The 17545-nt window shown below is 41.2% G+C and overlaps 2 protein-coding genes across 6 annotated transcripts in view; one reads left to right on the top strand and one right to left on the bottom strand.

Annotated features, from left to right (window-relative positions):
• Positions 1-833: 833 nt before the first annotated feature.
• On the top strand, positions 834-4610 carry mad2l1 (MAD2 mitotic arrest deficient-like 1 (yeast)). The gene is made up of 5 exons (XM_037113395.1): positions 834-1017; positions 1805-1951; positions 3124-3244; positions 3880-3983; positions 4105-4610. Exons 1-5 carry the CDS (start codon positions 954-956, stop codon positions 4275-4277), a joined length of 609 nt encoding a protein of 202 aa, XP_036969290.1. The 5' UTR covers positions 834-953; the 3' UTR covers positions 4278-4610.
• Positions 4611-7338: 2728 nt separating this feature from the next.
• pde5ab (phosphodiesterase 5A, cGMP-specific, b) overlaps positions 7339-17545 on the bottom strand; it is a 73076-nt gene continuing 62869 nt past the window's right edge. For all 5 annotated transcript variants that reach the window (XM_037112903.1, XM_037112902.1, XM_037112904.1 and 2 more), the window contains 6 exons: positions 16754-16854; positions 15357-15434; positions 14561-14624; positions 10829-10903; positions 9750-9833; positions 7339-9470 (listed from right to left, as the gene is read on the bottom strand). In XM_037112903.1, the coding sequence (XP_036968798.1) occupies positions 9351-9470; positions 9750-9833; positions 10829-10903; positions 14561-14624; positions 15357-15434; positions 16754-16854 (522 nt within the window). In that variant the 3' untranslated portion in view covers positions 7339-9350. The remainder of the gene's footprint in view (positions 9471-9749; positions 9834-10828; positions 10904-14560; positions 14625-15356; positions 15435-16753; positions 16855-17545) is intronic.

Below are 17545 nucleotides of genomic sequence, written 5' to 3'. Positions count from 1 at the left end.
TAGGGTAGAGGTAGAAATATAGAGGTAGAAATTAATTTGATCACCCATACAAAGTTTGGAGGCTTTCCTTGTCAGAAAATATCTACACTTTGACAAATGATCCAGCACAATTAGACTAATTTAGCCCTTGCTCACACATTTGTGGATGTGGCTCAGGGGTAGAGCCAGCGTCTTGTTATGGGAAGGTCGCTGGTTCAGTTCCCCTGGTCTGCATGCCGGAGTGTCCTTGGGCAAGATACTGAACCCTAAACTGCTCCTGATAAGCCAGTTGGCACGTTGCAAGGCAGCCATCAGTGTATGCATGTATATATGTATGAATTACTATGTTATTTGGACAAAAGTGTTTGCAAATTGCCGTAAAAATGTAAATGTGAAAATGTGTTGAATTACTGACAATAATGAGCTCAATACTCAGTCTGTTCAGATCCTGTTTTTTTTTTATCCTTTTTCTTCTTTTTTTTTTTTTTGTATGAATCATCAAGGCCCAGACACTAGAGGAATGTTAGAAGTATGTGTCTTCAGTTTTTATGAAATGATACTATGGGATCTTAAAAAAGTTGGCCTTAAAATACAAATAGAATCACAATTTATACACTGAAACATGTGTTGGCCTATGTAGACCAGGGGGGATGTTTTTTTTCCTATCATGCAGTGAAGGCTTACAGTCAGTAAACTACAAAACAAGAGAAGAAAAAAAGGCAAAAGAGGGGGGGAAGAAACAGGGCCGTACACTGAGCGTTAGTTACTCTGCGCTGCCATCTACTGTCAGAAACGTGCAAGCGTACCCTCCTACGTCATCAACAGTGCGCCGAAATCTATCACGCATGCGCAAGATCGTGCGGAGGTGACGGAGTCCGAATTCAAACTGGAGGCGGGTACTTGAAGCCGAGACACACACACAAAAAAACACAGCTGAGGTTCATCGTCGAGAATTTAATCAAAGCTGCCTGAAAATGACCAGTACATTGAAGGGAATTACTCTGAAAGGAAGCGCGGAGCTGGTGGCCGAATTCTTCTGTGAGTATCTTTGTTTATGGTACGTGTGTTTTTACAGCAGGTCGTGTTAATCGGTGTCGCCACGCACGGCTAAACATGCTACAGGCCCTGTGTGGTGTTAGCTTTAGAACTCCACTCAATGTGACACAGGAAGCAACAAAATAAATAAATAAATAACGATGAACAACGAAGCATCTACATTTGAGCACAAAAACCAACAGAAGTCATTTTACTTTTGTTAAAATTTGAAGTTTTCAGGTAGAACTTGTTCCCAGTCGGATGAAACGCACGTCACTCGCTCACCCTGGGAGCAGATGTCGAGCGTAACAAACTAACAGGAAAAAGCTTTCAGTTGGCAGTAAAAAAAAAAATGAATGGTCTGTATTGTTGTGTGGTTTTATTTATGCCGAATTTAATACAAAACTGTAACGTTTCGGGAAATATGTTAGGTACCGTCTATAAGTCGTATCTTTTCCTCGTAAGGTTGATCCATTTTCTACGTAGTCGTTTTGTGGATGAGATTCGTGCTGTAACCGTACACCCAATGCTGTTTCAATTAAAGGCAGACATACAGCAGCTGAGCCCAAAAACAGAAAACTGGTTACTTATAAGTTAACTTTAGAAATATATTAGTAATTTAGTATATTTTCATTACTTCAAATACGTTCTGGGTTTAAATTTCGGTTTTTAAATTACATGTTATGTATATTTTATTTGTGTATTTACACACACTTGTATGCCTTGTATATCTTTATACTGATAACTGAATTTTCATCTGAACCGTTTGATTCACTCTTTCCACCACCAGCATTTGGCATCAACAGCATCCTGTACCAGCGTGGCATCTATCCCCCAGAGACATTCAGCAGAGTCACCCACTATGACATGAGCCTTCAGCTTTCCACCGATCCCAAACTGAAGAACTACCTAACCAACGTCGTGTCTCAACTCAAAGGTAATTCCGGTGGATTGTTTTCCCTGTCCCTCGAATGACTCCCATTTGTGCTTTCCACACTTGTTTTTTTTTCACATTTTTACTGCAGGTGTTTGACTTTGCAGAGACAACAACAGAGAATCCTAATTGAACCCGGTCCATACCTGTGTATCAAGACCCAGACTAACTGAATCTGACTCATACTGTGACACGAAAAGCCATATCATTGCCTTATATCATTCAATACTCGCACTTTGCTCAACATGCTAATGCAACACACTGGCTACGCTCTTGTCCAGCTCACTGCCCCCATTCGAAATTAGATGTCTACTTGCGAAACATGGCACAAGTTGAGAATTAGAGTATTGGCACAGTAAACAAGAGAAATCTCTTGCTACATTACATTTGTAAGCAACCACACCTGAAACCAATTATGAACCAAGATCTTTTTTGATTACAAAGCATCCAAACTCTAACCAATAAACAGAAGAAGGAGACACAAGGGTTCAGTGAGGTGGAAGGTTTAACAACACATCTTTTTAGAGCAGTGGAATATTGTAATATTAATATTAATATTAATCCTTTGTTAGACTCCGGTATGCCTAAACCACAGGTTAGGAACTTCTTTTTGAAATACAAAAATGTTAGATGATCAGTTTCAAAACTGTATTGGCCATAAGCAACAGGTGATTATTGGTATCGGAGGGGGAAAAAAAATCCATAACGTGCATCCCTACTTCAAACAGCTTGAGTTGTCCGAAACCCAGTGGTATGTTCAGTTCATTATAAGTTAAAACAAGGAAAAGGGACAAAATCTCACATCAGTCATCAAAGTAGTTGCCAATTTCAATCTTCAATTGTGTTTAAGGCACACTTGACTTTTTTATTCACGTAGCATTGCGGAAACGCATGTATGACCATGTGTATACCAGTCTAACTGTATAGTACTGTATTGTATTATTGACAACATTTTATTGTACCTTTTCATGAGCAAAGGTAGTTAGAAGAACATGAGGCATGCAAAACCCTAAGCTCTTAATTGTCCAGATTTGACTTTACAAATCTATGTATGTATACTTGTCATAATTCTGTATTGTACTGTCTGAAGAAGACTGGTACTGTATCGGAACCGACTCCAAATATTACATGCCTGGGCACAAGTCAATGAATGTGTTTTGTTCTCTGTGGTGCAGAGTGGCTGTTTGAGTGCACAGTACAGAAGCTGGTGTTGGTGATCACATGTCTGGAAACTAACGAGGTGCTGGAGAGATGGCAGTTTGACATCGAGTGTGACAAGTCGGCCAAGGACAGCAGGTGAGATACTCGACTGTATACTTTGCTTTTAAGTTTAGCTGATGACTGTTAATTAATTCAAATTAGAAAACTGCAGGTGGCAGCCATGAGCCACCTGCCAGGGCCACACACAGCGTGTCAGTTTAAGTCTGGTGATATTTCACCATTTATTTCTCACAAATTGACCCTGTACACAAGTATTGTGTGAGGGTTTTAAGCCTGACATATCTTCTTCCAGTGCAATACAGCTCCACTGTGGTGAAAAAGTTGTTAAACTGTGCTCCTTTATTACATGAACACACACACTTGTTTATTTAGACCCTATCCCACATATACCAGTCTGCTGCCCCAAATGCTCAATTAAGGAGTAAGGATTTGTAACACCACCACATTGTGGTAATGTTTATCTCAGCTGGTTATAGTAGAGTCCTGCAAAAAGAGAGCACCACATTAGTTTAAATGGAGCTCTGAAGTAACCCATGTATAATTTCATCTGCCATTTCATTCATGTGCAGCTGATTAGTAACGTCCAATAAAATACATGTACTTTTATTCATGTTCATAGCCATTATGACCTGATGGATCTCCCTTGGACGCTACCCCCCACAGTAGTTTAGATGTTGCATGTTAATTTGGATCTCATGTGTTTTCTGCAGCGCTCCCAGAGACAAGTCTATTAAGACCATTCAGGATGAGATCCGCTCTGTTATCAGACAGATAACAGCCACAGTTACTTTCCTGCCACTTCTCGAGACGCCATGTAAGTAACCACACAGTTTTCTCTTTCTTTCTACCAGCAATCACGTTTCACTCTGCCTCGGTTATGGTCTATGGACATGTAAAGTTGTGGTTGACCAGTGATTTTCCCCCCTCGCCTGCAGGTGCATTTGACCTCCTCGTCTACACCGACAAAGACCAGGCGGTTCCTGAAAAGTGGGAGGAGTCTGGGCCGCAGATCATTGACCAATCGGAGGAGGTGCGTCTACGCTCCTTCACCACCTCTATCCACAAGGTGAACAGCATGGTGGCATACAAGAAGGTCGACTCAGTTTAAACCTCTACACCCACCATCCCACAAGCTGTCTGTGGCACCAACAGCTGCCCTGTCCTACCTCACTGTCTCTGTCCATTGTTATGTAAACTGAGTGTTCAGTGTTCCCCTGCTTTTCTTTTCCAGTCTCTTTCAGAAGGATGTGGCAGCAGCCTGTTTGGGCTACACTGGTGTAAATATTTTTCAAAAGCAGTATTTGTCAATTCGGAACTGTGTCTTTTCTATTCTCTGTTGTTGTCCCTTTTTCTCAAACTGCCAGCCTCTATTTTATTAGCTAGTGCTTTATATGTCAAACTTTTATGAGATGTCATGAATAAATGTCTTTCACAAATGTTTCTTCAGGCAATTTTTATGACCTTTGACCAGTTGGTGGCAGTGCAGCATAAGTCACTTGTTGGTGCTGGGCGATTCAGTTTGGGTTTACAGTGAACACGGTCATTTCATGCAGAAGACATAAAACATGTTTTATGCCCCTGTTGAAAGAGTGAGAAAGTGGGCGAGGGAAAGAAAACGAGCGTACCTGTTGAGTGTGTTCTGTTTATGCCTGCTACATGTTCTACAGTGACAGACATTAAAATTGTGGTGACATGTTGCTATGTAAACACTGATGCTGATACTATTCTATTCTATTCTATTTATGAATCAAGCACGTGTTTCTCTAAAAACAGGCCAGACTCCAGGTCTCTTGTTTGAGTGCCTCTGCAGCCACGACAGAATTTAAACAGTCGTCAGTCGACCTTTTTTATGCTTCGATAATATTTGTTTGCCATGGCTTTAGGCTCACGCTGCCTTGTTGACTACACCTGCAAATTTGACATCACGTTGAAAAATGAGGCTTCTATTCAATTAAATTACCAATTTTACTGAAACTGAAAACTGCTTCTCTGCTTTTGCATTTGTGCTGAGGCCACTGCATTGTCAACTGTATCACATTTATCCTGTTTGCTTTCCATTATTAAAGTTAAGCACTGTTTTACGTAAACGTTATAAGATCCTGTAAATAGCAGAGATACGTGAGCACACCATTATCTATATCTGTTCAGCCAACCGAATGATCTGTATACATACTTGAAATGAGCGGAAGTGGTTTGATTTGGTTGGTTGATTTAATCCTGAAAAAAATCCGACAGCACACAAGTTCAGTAAAAATTGGAGCAGAGATGAGAGTTTGCAGTTCCAAAAGCAGAATATTTAATAAAATGTTAAGAGCCCACAATTGGTTAAACCAGGTATAAAAAAATATATAATAATTTTATTACAAAATATGTCTTAAAATATCAGTGCAGGGAGAGTGAGTCCACAGTGCTACACAGCGAAATAGCATGCAAAAGAAAGCCCAAGAAATTGAAACCTCCGACCGGCGACCAAAAATCTGCAAAAAACATGGCAACCCATCAGCCTTGTTACCTGATAATAAACAAACAAAATAAAACCAATAAAGTCCAAAAAGCCAAACAAATAAAACCCTTTCTATATTCACACAGAGTTGGCTGACAGAGACACAAAAAACATTCTCCTGATGCCTAGATTAGTTAAAATTAAGCATCAACCACCGCCCTTCACTTCACAGAAAAGAAAGAGGAAAAAAAAAAAGCACAATCAAATTCAACCGGTTACTGTGAGAAAATAACCAGAAGACTAATGCCACCTCCCGCTAGCTGACAGCAAACAGCACCTGCAGATATGCCAGGGGAAGCACTGTTCAGATGCCATGTGTAGCCAATACCTCCAAAGTAATGGATAAAGTGTATTCTTAGCCAGGAAAATGTCCCTTCACAGCAGCAACAACTGCTATATATACACTCCAGTTTAATCACTGTGTGAATTCTGGTGCTTTATGCAAGCAGACACACTAAGCACTGAGTTTAAGTGAAGATATTCTACAATCCGAGTCATTAGTTAGTTCTCCAAGCTGCTGAGCTAAAGTAACAAACAGTGGAAGGAGTTACCAGCTGTAGAAGCAAGAGAGTGGGGCTGCTGTTAATCCCCTGCGGACAATCCTGTGGACATAGCTGATGATTTTCTCTCATCACGATTAAGGACACTGACTCATTTTACTCGTTTGACACCTTTCAGCCGGTTACTCGGCCTCATCTCTCAGCCGGGCGAATCCTCCACCTCCAACTGGCTCTTCTCACTAGGAGTTGCCTCCAAGTCACCGCAGTTCTCTACAATTCAAATCCCCAGTCCAACATTTTCCCTTTTTTTTAAAAGCCTTTAAAGAATACTGGGACATATGACATTAATGACTGAGTTAATGTTGGTTTTTCATTTATGACAACAATCGTGGCAGATGGGCCAGTGCTCAGTGTAGCACGGATAGAATTCTAGAGCTGGTAGTCAGAGCTAACCAGCCACGGGAGGCTACTGTGTGTGTGTGTGTGTGTGTGTGTGTGTGTAGATGCACTTAAGTTTTTGGTGGGCTCATTTGTTGTGTTTTTCTACCACTGCAGAGGAATAAATCTTGTTCATACATGTTACTTTTCGGACGGAGATGCTAACTAGCAGCTATTTGTGAGTCAAAAATTGACAAAACACATCATCAAATACATCATGTGCCAACAAAAATACATATATTTTTTGGCAAGTTTGGCCCTTTCTCAGCACTGTTACCTCTTTCATTCCACTGAAGTTTGCTGGCATGAAACTCATATATAGTATTAGAACTAGCATCAACATTTGCCAATTACCAAACCCTAATGTGGAAAGTTGAGATCCGTTCCAGATAAAAAAAAAAAAAAATCATATCTCTTTAATCATCTGGAGGTGGTCGTGGCCCCTAAGATTGATCAAGGGGCCTCTTGGGGAGTCCACTTCTCTGTGGCCTGACATTATTGGCAGTGTGTCAGTAGAATCGAATACACTAGTAAGTTTTAACCATTACACAGAGGGACAGCAAGTGGTTTCTGCTCTGCGTGATGGATTGATTTTGATCTTTAAAGGTTGCAGACAGGCAGGCTGCCTGCCGGTCGGTTCCATTAGGGTTTTTTTTATTTATTTATTTATTTATTTTTATTGGCTCAAATACAAGAGACATCAAAAAAGTAAGTCAGAACACGGTTTGTTCAATTCAACACAAACTTTACTCCATTCAGTTATAAAAATGGGATGTATAAAACAACCTCTCATAGGGGAAAAGCATATGGACAAATACAGATTTTTCGTTTAGTAGTGAATTGGTCCTATTTATCACAACAAGGCAGTGGAAAAATCTAGACCCATTTCCATTTGAAATTGTCGGCCTAGTCTTTGGCTCTTATACATTAAAAAAAAAAAATAAAAATCAAACACAATACAGTACATTTCCAAATGTCATCTGAAGAGTTGTAACTAAGAGAGGTCCTTGAAAAAGCAGAGATGGGATTACTTGTTAAGTATTAAAACTACATTTCCAATATAAAGAATTGTGTGCTCTTGATGAAAACGATGACCTCACAATATAGAAACTCTAATAAATATACAAAACAAAAAATAAATATGCAATAGTTAAGACGAGTGAAAAAAAAAAAAATGACTCGCAAAAGACTCAAACCCTCGTAGCATTGTGTGCTGTGAACAAACACATACTTAAGATCATCAGACTACAGTGGCGCTGTAAAGACAGCGCGAGCACAACATCTGTATCCCACCGTAATGGTGCCGATCCTCAGAGATCTACGTCTTACCATTCAGTGTGCGTGAGAGAGATATAGTGTAGGTGAGACTTCACGATGAAAGTCACTCTGTGCAAAAATAAAAATGGCTATGGTAATAAATATAGCTTAGTGGTGACTGTCGAGTGAAAGCCATGGAGGGACGGTGGCGACGGGAAGACAAGTTTCAGAGGGCGCGGCCCAAACTGGGCACGACCTCGGAAACAAGGACGGTGGAGGTGTTGTGAGCAATATGTTTGTCATGGGGGCTAGATATCAGCTAAATTCGAGACAATGTATCAATTTGGCCATTATTTCTATCTGTTGTGTACTCATTGTAGGTGTCGCTGAGATCTGGGAACACGGCGACTGAGGACAATAAAAAATATGAAGCAAGGCATTAATTGATAAATTTAGTTGCTAATTTAGTTACTAAATGAATTGTTTAGGTAATTAATAATAATTAAAAATAATAATAGTAATTAACAATTGTTTGTTTTTAAAAACACATTTCAGCGCGCTATTTAAATATGTATTACTTTGTGTTTAGAGCACAACACAAAATTAGACGATGAATACCGGAAACATGTAGTGCCTCACCCACTGTCCCCTAAACATCAGCATGCTAGCATTGTCATTGTGAACCTGTTAGCGTACATATGTTAGCATTTAGCTCGAACCAGCGCTGTGCCAAGGTAGTCTGAAGCCTGACTGCTAGCATGGTACTTGAGCTTCGTACACTGGACAGATAGCCTGACATATTTGGGCCGCGCTGTAAAACTTCAACTTATTTGCAGAGTTTTGTAATGAATTAAGTTAATGACCAACTGCCAGCTGACACTGGAAAAATAACTTCGAACAAGTGGATCGAGACCCAAAGTCGGGAGCCGTGCTCGATACAAAGAAGCCAATATGCGCGTTATGTCACTGGTTATTGCCCAACATTTATTTATTTTTTTTATCATTTACTTTTTTAATTCCCCTGCATTCTGTCTGCTATTTCAATCTGTCTTTTCAGCGATAAGAAAACAAAAAAAGCAGGTGACAGGAAGCATCTGTTGGCAAACTGTCCACCTACGTTACGTATTCAAAGTAGCCAAAGTAAAGTAGGTTAGTCCTTTTATGTGATGCTGCCACGTTCCAGGATCTGAGCTTGGTGAGTACAACTTTCTTATTACAGATAGGAGGGAGTCGCAATAAGACTGAATTTGTCAGTTGTTATTACTCTCGAAGTGGCAGAAAACAGAGTTTTCGCTTTTTTCTTTCTTTTTTACCACATAATCTTTTCTGGTTGGGAAAGGAATTTTATACACACTTTCTGCGCATAAAAAAAACAAAACATCAGTTGTCCTTATCGGTATCATGCCAATTTCATTACATTTTGTGAGACCAGGTTGCACAGGGTTATCCCTGGATAATTGTGTCGGTGTAAAACAAAAAAAAATCACACCAAGCCGTTGACCAGTCCCTTCTCACACTCTTCGGCCAAACGCTTCCAATGCTGCCGGTTTGTCTGACATCCTTCCAACAACGGAGAACAGTACTCTGACATGCCAGCCAAGGTCTGCGACAGTGACAAAGAAAAAGATTTATTCAACAAGGAAAATTCAATGAGCCCTGTCCTTAAACACAATCCTCCTGCATTTAACATATTGTTATAAATTACCGCACATGTATTCAAAATGTGAGACAGGCTGGCAGCATCTTTCCAGGATGTGCGAAATAACTGGATACATGTCCACCGCTGCCACGGGCAAAAGGCTTTCTTACTGCTTTTCATGTGGCTGAGCGGTTTCTAGGGGCAGAAACAGCTGTCGCCGCCATGTTAAGTTGGTTGCATTACCTCGTATAACTGTGTGCAGATGGCATCAATGAAGGACACCTGCATGCTGGGAATCTTATCTCTTTTCTCACGATTCATCAGGTCCTGAGGTCAAAGGACAGGGGGAAAAAAAAATGACACGCAAGCCAAATGAACAAAGTGCAAACATGTACTCAAACGCTGCCAAATTACAAATGTTCCCATTGTCGTCAGTCTCTTTTACAGAGCAGGAAGTTCCTTGCAGGGAGCCGCAGCTATTGACAGCAGCCTTTCAAAGCTTCTAAATGATAAAAAAAAGGGCACAGCCACATGATTCATGACTTAGAACAAGACTGGAGATAGGGGTCCAACTGACAGTTGTTTTCATCGTCAGTTAATTCGCTGATTACTTTCTCGATCCCGCGTTTAGTCCGTGAAATGTCACATCACGCAGTCAAAAGGCCAAACTCCAAAGATTTTCCAGTTACTGACATTTATGACAAAAGCAGCAAATATGAGGAGGCTGAACTGGCAAATGTCGCCTGGTGCTGCTGGCATTGTTGGTTGAAAAATCACTAAAACGATTAGTCAGTTATTAAAATAGGTATGTTTCATTTTGTTTGAATCAAATTGTGATAAATCAGTGACATGTTTTTCCCCACTAACAAAAAACATATCTTGGAGAAGGCCCAGAAGATTATTTAGTAACTAAGAAATACATTTTAGAAACATGTAACACATAAAGCTGCAATCAATGCAGCAATTAAAAAAAGATCTTACTAGAAAGTGGGGGAGAAGATTTATAAGTTATGTATTGATGATTTATTTTTTGAGGAAACTACACAAGGGCCCATTGAAGAAATGAAGCCAGATAAAAACATGATAATTGGTTAGTTGCTCCGTACGGATCAGAGGCACAAACCAAATGACATAGACATGATTTCTTATATAATTCAGAATAAAAAAGAAAAAAAAAAAAAAAAACAGGTTAGGGAGATGAGAAAGCCCAAATTCTAGCCAAGTAACCGAGCACAAACGACCGACTTGTGTCGATGAAGATTCAGATTAGGATGCTGAGGGACGCATTCAGATAACTGCCTAAGTGACACACTTGCACTTACACTGGGCTCAATGTTCAGCTCGCGTCTCTCCTTATCCCCCTGCTCGAAGAACTCAGTTGCTACCAGCTCCGCAATCTGCATCAAAAAGAATTCATACAGTCTGTAACCTGAAGCTGAGGTGTTGATTCGAACATACGATGATCTTTACAAAGAAAAACTGCGAACATGACATGAAAACAGCTTATCAAATACTTTTTAAATTATAACACTTTTCATTTGAAACGCATTTTATTGCAATCAAAAATTGGAATACACATTTTTTTTACTTGGATGTATGAAATTCCACCTGCAAAAATCACAACGCTGCTCTGTCGTTCTGCTTAACCTCTCTGGCATACGCCAGCGCCAGTCTGTATTTCAGTGTGGGCATTTTAACAAGGTCGGGACATTCTTCCACGGAGGAGGAGGATCGATCGGAAAGCAAATAGATGGACTGAGCTCCTACCCAGAAAGGCAAGGGACGACACGTGGAGGAACAAGGAAAAACAAAAGCGCGCGAGAAACAGCTGGAAAGACGAGTCAAGTGAGCGGAGAGGAAAGTAAAACGAAGTTTGAAACGGGGAGAGGTCTGGCAAAAAGAGTGGTAGTCACAAGTTAATGGACTCCATCTGTTTCACAGAGAGGTAAATGAGATCTGACTGCAGCCTGGGGCCCCAATCAGCATCGCTCAGCGTGTATGTGTGTTAACGCCATCTGCAGCTCACTGATTGACTGTAATCAAGGCTCAGTTCTACGGAGCGGCGGCGGCGGGGGGGGTGACTCAGCCAGAGAGAAACGCTTGTTATAGCTGACTAAAACCAACACCAGGCACGAGGCAAATGTTAACAGGTGAGGCTAAGTAACCTTGTCTTTATTTACTTACCCTCGTGTCAATCCAAACACCGACATTTTTTTTTTTTTTCGTCTGCACAGCACGGCATGTTAGCTGCAGTGGTCGGGGACGGCTTCATTAGATTTAAAAACAACAGCGAGAAAGACCTACTGCTGGATTAATGACAGCAATTCAAACCATTTGTTTTGGAGCGACGCGAGTGTGTAACTGCAGACATAACTTTCATGATCGGGCCGGTCGTCGTTTGGCGCTACCTACGTCAGAACCAAGTCAGCATCGACTTGTGGACTTGTTATTGAGACAACATCGTAATTCTGGTAATAATAATAATGTTGGTGGTGTTCCAATAATAATTGGACTCGGCAAAATGTGTGCAGATTTGGGAATGTGCCGATATCCCGCAGTCCCAGATCCCACAAGTAACGCTGTTTACTAGAATGCTATCAAAAATAAAAGGTGTAATAAACTGGAATCATCCTTCAGCTGCCCCCTTTTCACGCAGAGATTCCGCGACATCGCCGCAACAGAGGCTCGCCCTTTACGGCACCTTTATTTTGTTCACAGCGAAACCGAGCAACGCCGCTAGAGAGCTCCTCCATTGTGTCATTTCTTACAGCATGCGGAACCAAAGTAGGTGTGATGGTATACAGTGTAACATTTAGATCTGTGGGGGGTTTTTTTCAGCGCCGAACATCTAAAAATGTATCATATGGATGCCTTTATTGTATGACTGAGATCCTGATTCAACCGTGCATCCAGGACCATTACATCAAATAATCGCCGTCGGTAAATAGCGGTCCCCGTCTGGCTCTCTGTTGTGGCTTTCTTACTAACTCTGCTGGCGGATCAGAAGTGGAATGAAACTGTCCTCCCATTCTGTCATCCCCGGCCCAAGATCAAGCAATCTTTTTTTTAACCCTGAATCAGCCATTCCAGTTGATTCCAGATATCACAAACACATGGTTGTAGCAGGAAGTTACGCCTGGGTTGTTAAACAGGCAATGGTGTACAGATTGCGTAGTGTAATGGCTGCAGAAAAATGACGCCATCCACGTACAGACTGGTTCCTTATGTCTCAGTGTTAAGTCTGCCACGATGCTCGATTTTTTCCTGGGGAGAAAAAAAAAAAAACGGAAGGAGGAATCACGGCACAAAGGTAGCATGTCTGCTATTGAGCAAGCAGGTAAAACTGATTTGTCAAAGTCTGCTGATACCAGCTCGAGACGCTTCATGACACTCCTTCTACATGATTAGTAAGAAAAAAAGAACCTAACCACTTATAAATACAACCAAGGTCAAATTCGTAGTTGTTTTTCGCTTTTGACAGGCCATTTTTTTACAACAGCGGCGCCAACAGTAGGGTAAGGAGAGGGTTAGGTCAAAAGTTTTCCGTCTCTCTGTTACTGCTGTACCTTAGAGCAAGGCCAGACTTGGCGCAAAAGGGGAACTTATTTAGGGTCGTCCTGCTGGCCTCGTAGCTAAAACTGTGAATCAGAGACTTTACTTTGGTTGCAGTCCTTTCCTCGCTCTCGGTAATGGACTAACCTAACGGACTAAACAAAAAAATAATAATTTTAAAAAAGCTGAAAACCAAATGTTAAACCAAACTAAAGTTAAAACTAAACTATAATTCACATGTTAATTATCAAAAGCTTGCAGAGGAGAAGAGGAAATAATTCTCCCTAATGTGATCTGTATGGAGTGCTACCGTGTGTTTGAGTGTGTGAGAAAACATATTTGCATGTGTATTCATGTTTACGGCCCTGAATGTTTTCGGAGGTGTCATCTGAGGACGGGGGCACAGCTGTTCGAATTAATGAGGATTCGCTTGTCAACACACACGGCCGCACGCACACGTATAGAGTGTGTGCCCGTCTGAACGTCACTCCACTGTGCCTGTGGTGTCTAATGAGGTGCAGGCTGGCAAAGGTCAGCAGGGAGATGAAACAACAGGGACACAGCTCTGAGATGGGTAAGGAGAACACTGGAACAAATATGTGTGTGTGTTTGTGTGTGTGAGCGACAGAGCGAAAAAGATAGAGGGAGGGAGAGCGTTAAGAAGTAAGTAGAATGTGAAACGGCAAAGTCGGAGATGGGGAAGAGAGGATTAATGGAAGCAAAAGAGCTGCACTGACTTTTTATGAACAGAAAATTTTAAAGGATAGGTTCACCCAAAAAGAACTTTCAGTCATCTTTTCACCCTCAATGCCGGTGGATGGAAAATCGGGTGAAGTTTTGCAGCGCATCTTTGATTTCGCAGTCAAGCTCGTGCACCCCACTTCAGAACTGGGTCCACGCTAAAGCTTTTAGCTCAGCAGTAGCAGTGAGGATTTCAGTGTAAAGGGTGTAAATAATGTCCTTTCAAATCAATTTGGGATGTCATGGCTTCCGGAGACTTGACGAGCAGTATGGAGCCATTCTATGTTTATTTTCTGTTGTCATTAAAAAGGGAGTCATAAAAAGTATCTTTCTGATCAGGGGTGAAATACGTCCTTAATGAGGAAAACATTACCTGGAGCGATCCTCCAGCAGCAGAAACCATTCTGTTTGTGTATCTCTACATTAACATGTGTATTTGTACATTAAGGACAGCTGATAAACTCCGGACTCGCCAACGTGTTCTATGTTTTTAAATACATAGTCCAGAGGCTTATATTAAAATAGTTTGGAGTGAAGCAGCTGTCTGGATAAATCCTGACATCCTACTGAAAATTTTTATTTCAGAGGCTAAAAAGTTCAATTCTGTTTCCTTCGGAGAGTTTCCTCTTCAGCTTTTCATTTTGCCGATTAAAAGCGCCACAATATTTACTGCAGTGACATGACTGCATTCATGAAAATGGAAAACAACTGAAAGCAGCCTCTCAAATTAGAAAATCTGAACCCTGTATAGGAATTCTTACCCTTTTTTGAACTGGCCAGGGCTTGGTGATGGCTGAGATGTCGCATGCAGTCATCAGCATTGACCTGAAGGGGGAGATACATTGACAGACATTGATCACCCTTGCATTGAAATTAGGGTCAAACACGGGTATATTTTTTGTGACTGCATGCTGCATGTAGTTAACATTTTAGAAAATGTTATGCCTTTTGTCCAAGAGTTGGTTGAGAAGATAGATATCAGGATAGAGTCAGGATGGGCTTAGCCTAGCTTAGCGTCAACACTTGAAACAGTTAGCCCAGGTCTGTTATGTGCGGGGTAGATTTTGCGACCTCTACGACCCCTTGAGTGACTATGCCCCGGTGTGTGGAGCAGAGCAACAGCATGTCCATTTGATCAATCATAAGCCAGACTGAGCTGTGAATGTGTGTACCCAACGACCAAACACTGAGCTCCATTAATTATCACCCAACCTACAATCCAGTACTGACAGCCTAACAACCATTCACACCTGGGCTAACTCCTAGCAACCAACATGAAGGACTGTTGGGCCAACAAGTGGCCCAAACGACTCTGAAAGTAAAAGCTCACACGTGTCCCTAAAGACTCTGTAAGGACACTCCCACACAGAGTTTAAAAGCCTGCAACTCCCCCCCAGTTACATAGAACTGAAGAAGCCTCTTGGATGAGAGGCGAAACGTCTTCAACAAACAAAGTTGACTACAATACAGCACTAAAAATACCATGACCTGGATGGCCGAGAACCTTCATCAACCCTGAGCTCCACTGTTTGTGCTCTTTGGAGGACTGGTACTCACCTCAGCAAGTCTCTGTGATGTTCATCCTCCCAAACAAACTGGCTGTTCTTGGTGAGCTCAAAGAACTCCCCTCGCCTCCTGGCGACACACAAACACACATACAATGGCACAGCAGATAATTACCCTCATACATACAACTACCGAAGTACCTCCTCTACCACCCACTGTCTAGACTGAAAATGGAATGAGGATAAGTGCCGAAGTCACTGAGGTAAAGGATTGTGAAGAAAAAGTGAAAAAAAGAGGAAGTAATGGAACAGGTTTGATAACAGTAAACTCTTATTTATCCTCAGGTTTTTCAATTTTTGGCTAAATTATTGCTATGTTTTTCAAAACCAAGATACAGCGTATTAGCATCAACATTTGGGGTAAAAAAACAAAACAAACAAAACATGAAACACAATCTGTCTTTCAGTGGATGTGGATATTCTATATATTAACCATATGGATCAATGTTAAGGGGTTGATCAAAGTCGCAAACTCAATGAACCTTATCAAGAAACTCTTAGCAAGAAGCTCTACTGAGAAATTTCTTCTAAGATAGGAGTTCTACTGTGTGTGTTCATGCGCAGATAGGATCTTTAGCCTCTTTTTGGTTGTGATCACCTCTGTCTTGACTGGGTAGGCCGGGATACTAGAACATCTATTTTCTCTTTTACTGCATTAGCAGAGACACAGGTTACTGACCAAATACTCTATTACAGTTGGACTATAAAGCCTACTCACTCACTTACAGCAGCTTTAATATCTTAAGAGTACTTTCTATTGTACTGCATTAGGCTATCAGTGTGTTCTCTGTTAAAGCCAGGACCTACAACATAAAGTTGCAGTTCAATCAGTAATACTACAACCAAATTAAAACATTTCTTCCCATTTTTCCAACACTGTACATTTATTTATCATATGTAGTGAATAGTAGTTAACTGCTATGGTCTGGAATTCTGGTACAAGTTTTGTTGATGTGTTGCACATCATTGTATACATTAAAATCATGAGCTGTCAAGGAACTGCAGAAGAAAAATAGCATGATGATAACTTTGTCATATAGTTTATATTTAATCCTGCATGATCCCTTACAAAAAAATATGGTTTGAAAAATGTTCAAGAAAACGTAAACATTACAGTTTTATCGTGTGGTGCTCAAAGTGGGAACCGAAAAAGAAGATCAGTGTCCTGGGATGACAACGTGAATGCAATCTCTGCTTTACTGTTGATGTGAAAAAAGAAAAAAAACATGGTTTCTGTCCTAATAGAACGTTTAAACACTCCCCAGTCAAAATACTCGCAAGCCTCCAATCCCTTCCCTCTGCCCAAACTGACTTTTTCTTCTTCCCTCTTCCCCCTTCTCCAACCCTCTCCACTCAGATTTCCATCTGGGCTTGACGTTTGGTACTTACTTCATGTACAGAGCCAGGTCAGTGGCCAGAATAGCCCTCTCGATCATCTTCAGAGTGGCCTTGTACTCGTCCAGGGAGAGACTGCTCAGGATCTGGTTTCCCTGAGAGAGAAACGACAGAGAGACATTTATCCAAGTGCAGGACAGCTCCCTGATTTAGTACACACGAGGGTTTAACAGTGTGTGTGTACGCACAGTGGGACAGCAAACCCCATGAGGAGGAGATAATATGTATTGATAGTGCTGACCGCAGTTTGTACTGTGATAGACCGCCAAGGGGTTGGCATGACAACGCACACACTGTGCACACAACAACACAAATAAACCAAACAACTTGCCCCATCCACATGTCTTTGGATGTTTATTAGCATATAAGTTGACACATTACTCCATGTTCTTTCCGTGTCGAGTGCTATTAAGAGTGTGTATTTGCATTCCTGCTTATCAGCCTGCATATGATAAGGTTTACAACAGTGTGTGTTTGTGTGTGTGTGTGTGTGTGTGTGTGTGTGTGAATATGTCTGAATGTGTCCAGCAGCAGACGAGTTAAGTGGTGCTGTGGAGTTGGGAGTGCATTTAGTGTTTGTTTAGAGGCCATAAAGATCAGAACGGGGCTGTAAGGCACTGCTTTTTTTATTGGGCCATCAGAGTGTTCTGTGTTAGGTGAGCAGCTGGAAAATAAGCAGAATAGGAAAAGTAAGTAAGAGAGATGTTGGATCCTGCAGTAAAGGCGCAGTCACACTAGGCAATCCATACCGTCCTTGAGCACGTTTGACCCCCAAAGTCCGGCTTG

Source organism: Acanthopagrus latus, chromosome 10, assembly GCF_904848185.1.
Source record: "Acanthopagrus latus isolate v.2019 chromosome 10, fAcaLat1.1, whole genome shotgun sequence".
Lineage (NCBI taxonomy): Eukaryota > Metazoa > Chordata > Actinopteri > Spariformes > Sparidae > Acanthopagrus > Acanthopagrus latus.
Note: the sequence above shows the minus strand (reverse complement) of the source record. Positions and strands in the feature narration are given on the sequence as shown.

Coding starts and splice junctions, on each gene's coding strand:
- mad2l1 (XM_037113395.1), top strand. CDS start 954: ATGACCAGTACATTGAAGGGAATTACTCTGAAAGGAAGCGCGGAGCTG. Junction 1,018..1,804: donor GCTGGTGGCCGAATTCTTCT/GTGAGTATCTTT, acceptor TTCCACCACCAG/CATTTGGCATCAACAGCATC. Junction 3,245..3,879: donor AAGTCGGCCAAGGACAGCAG/GTGAGATACTCG, acceptor TGTTTTCTGCAG/CGCTCCCAGAGACAAGTCTA.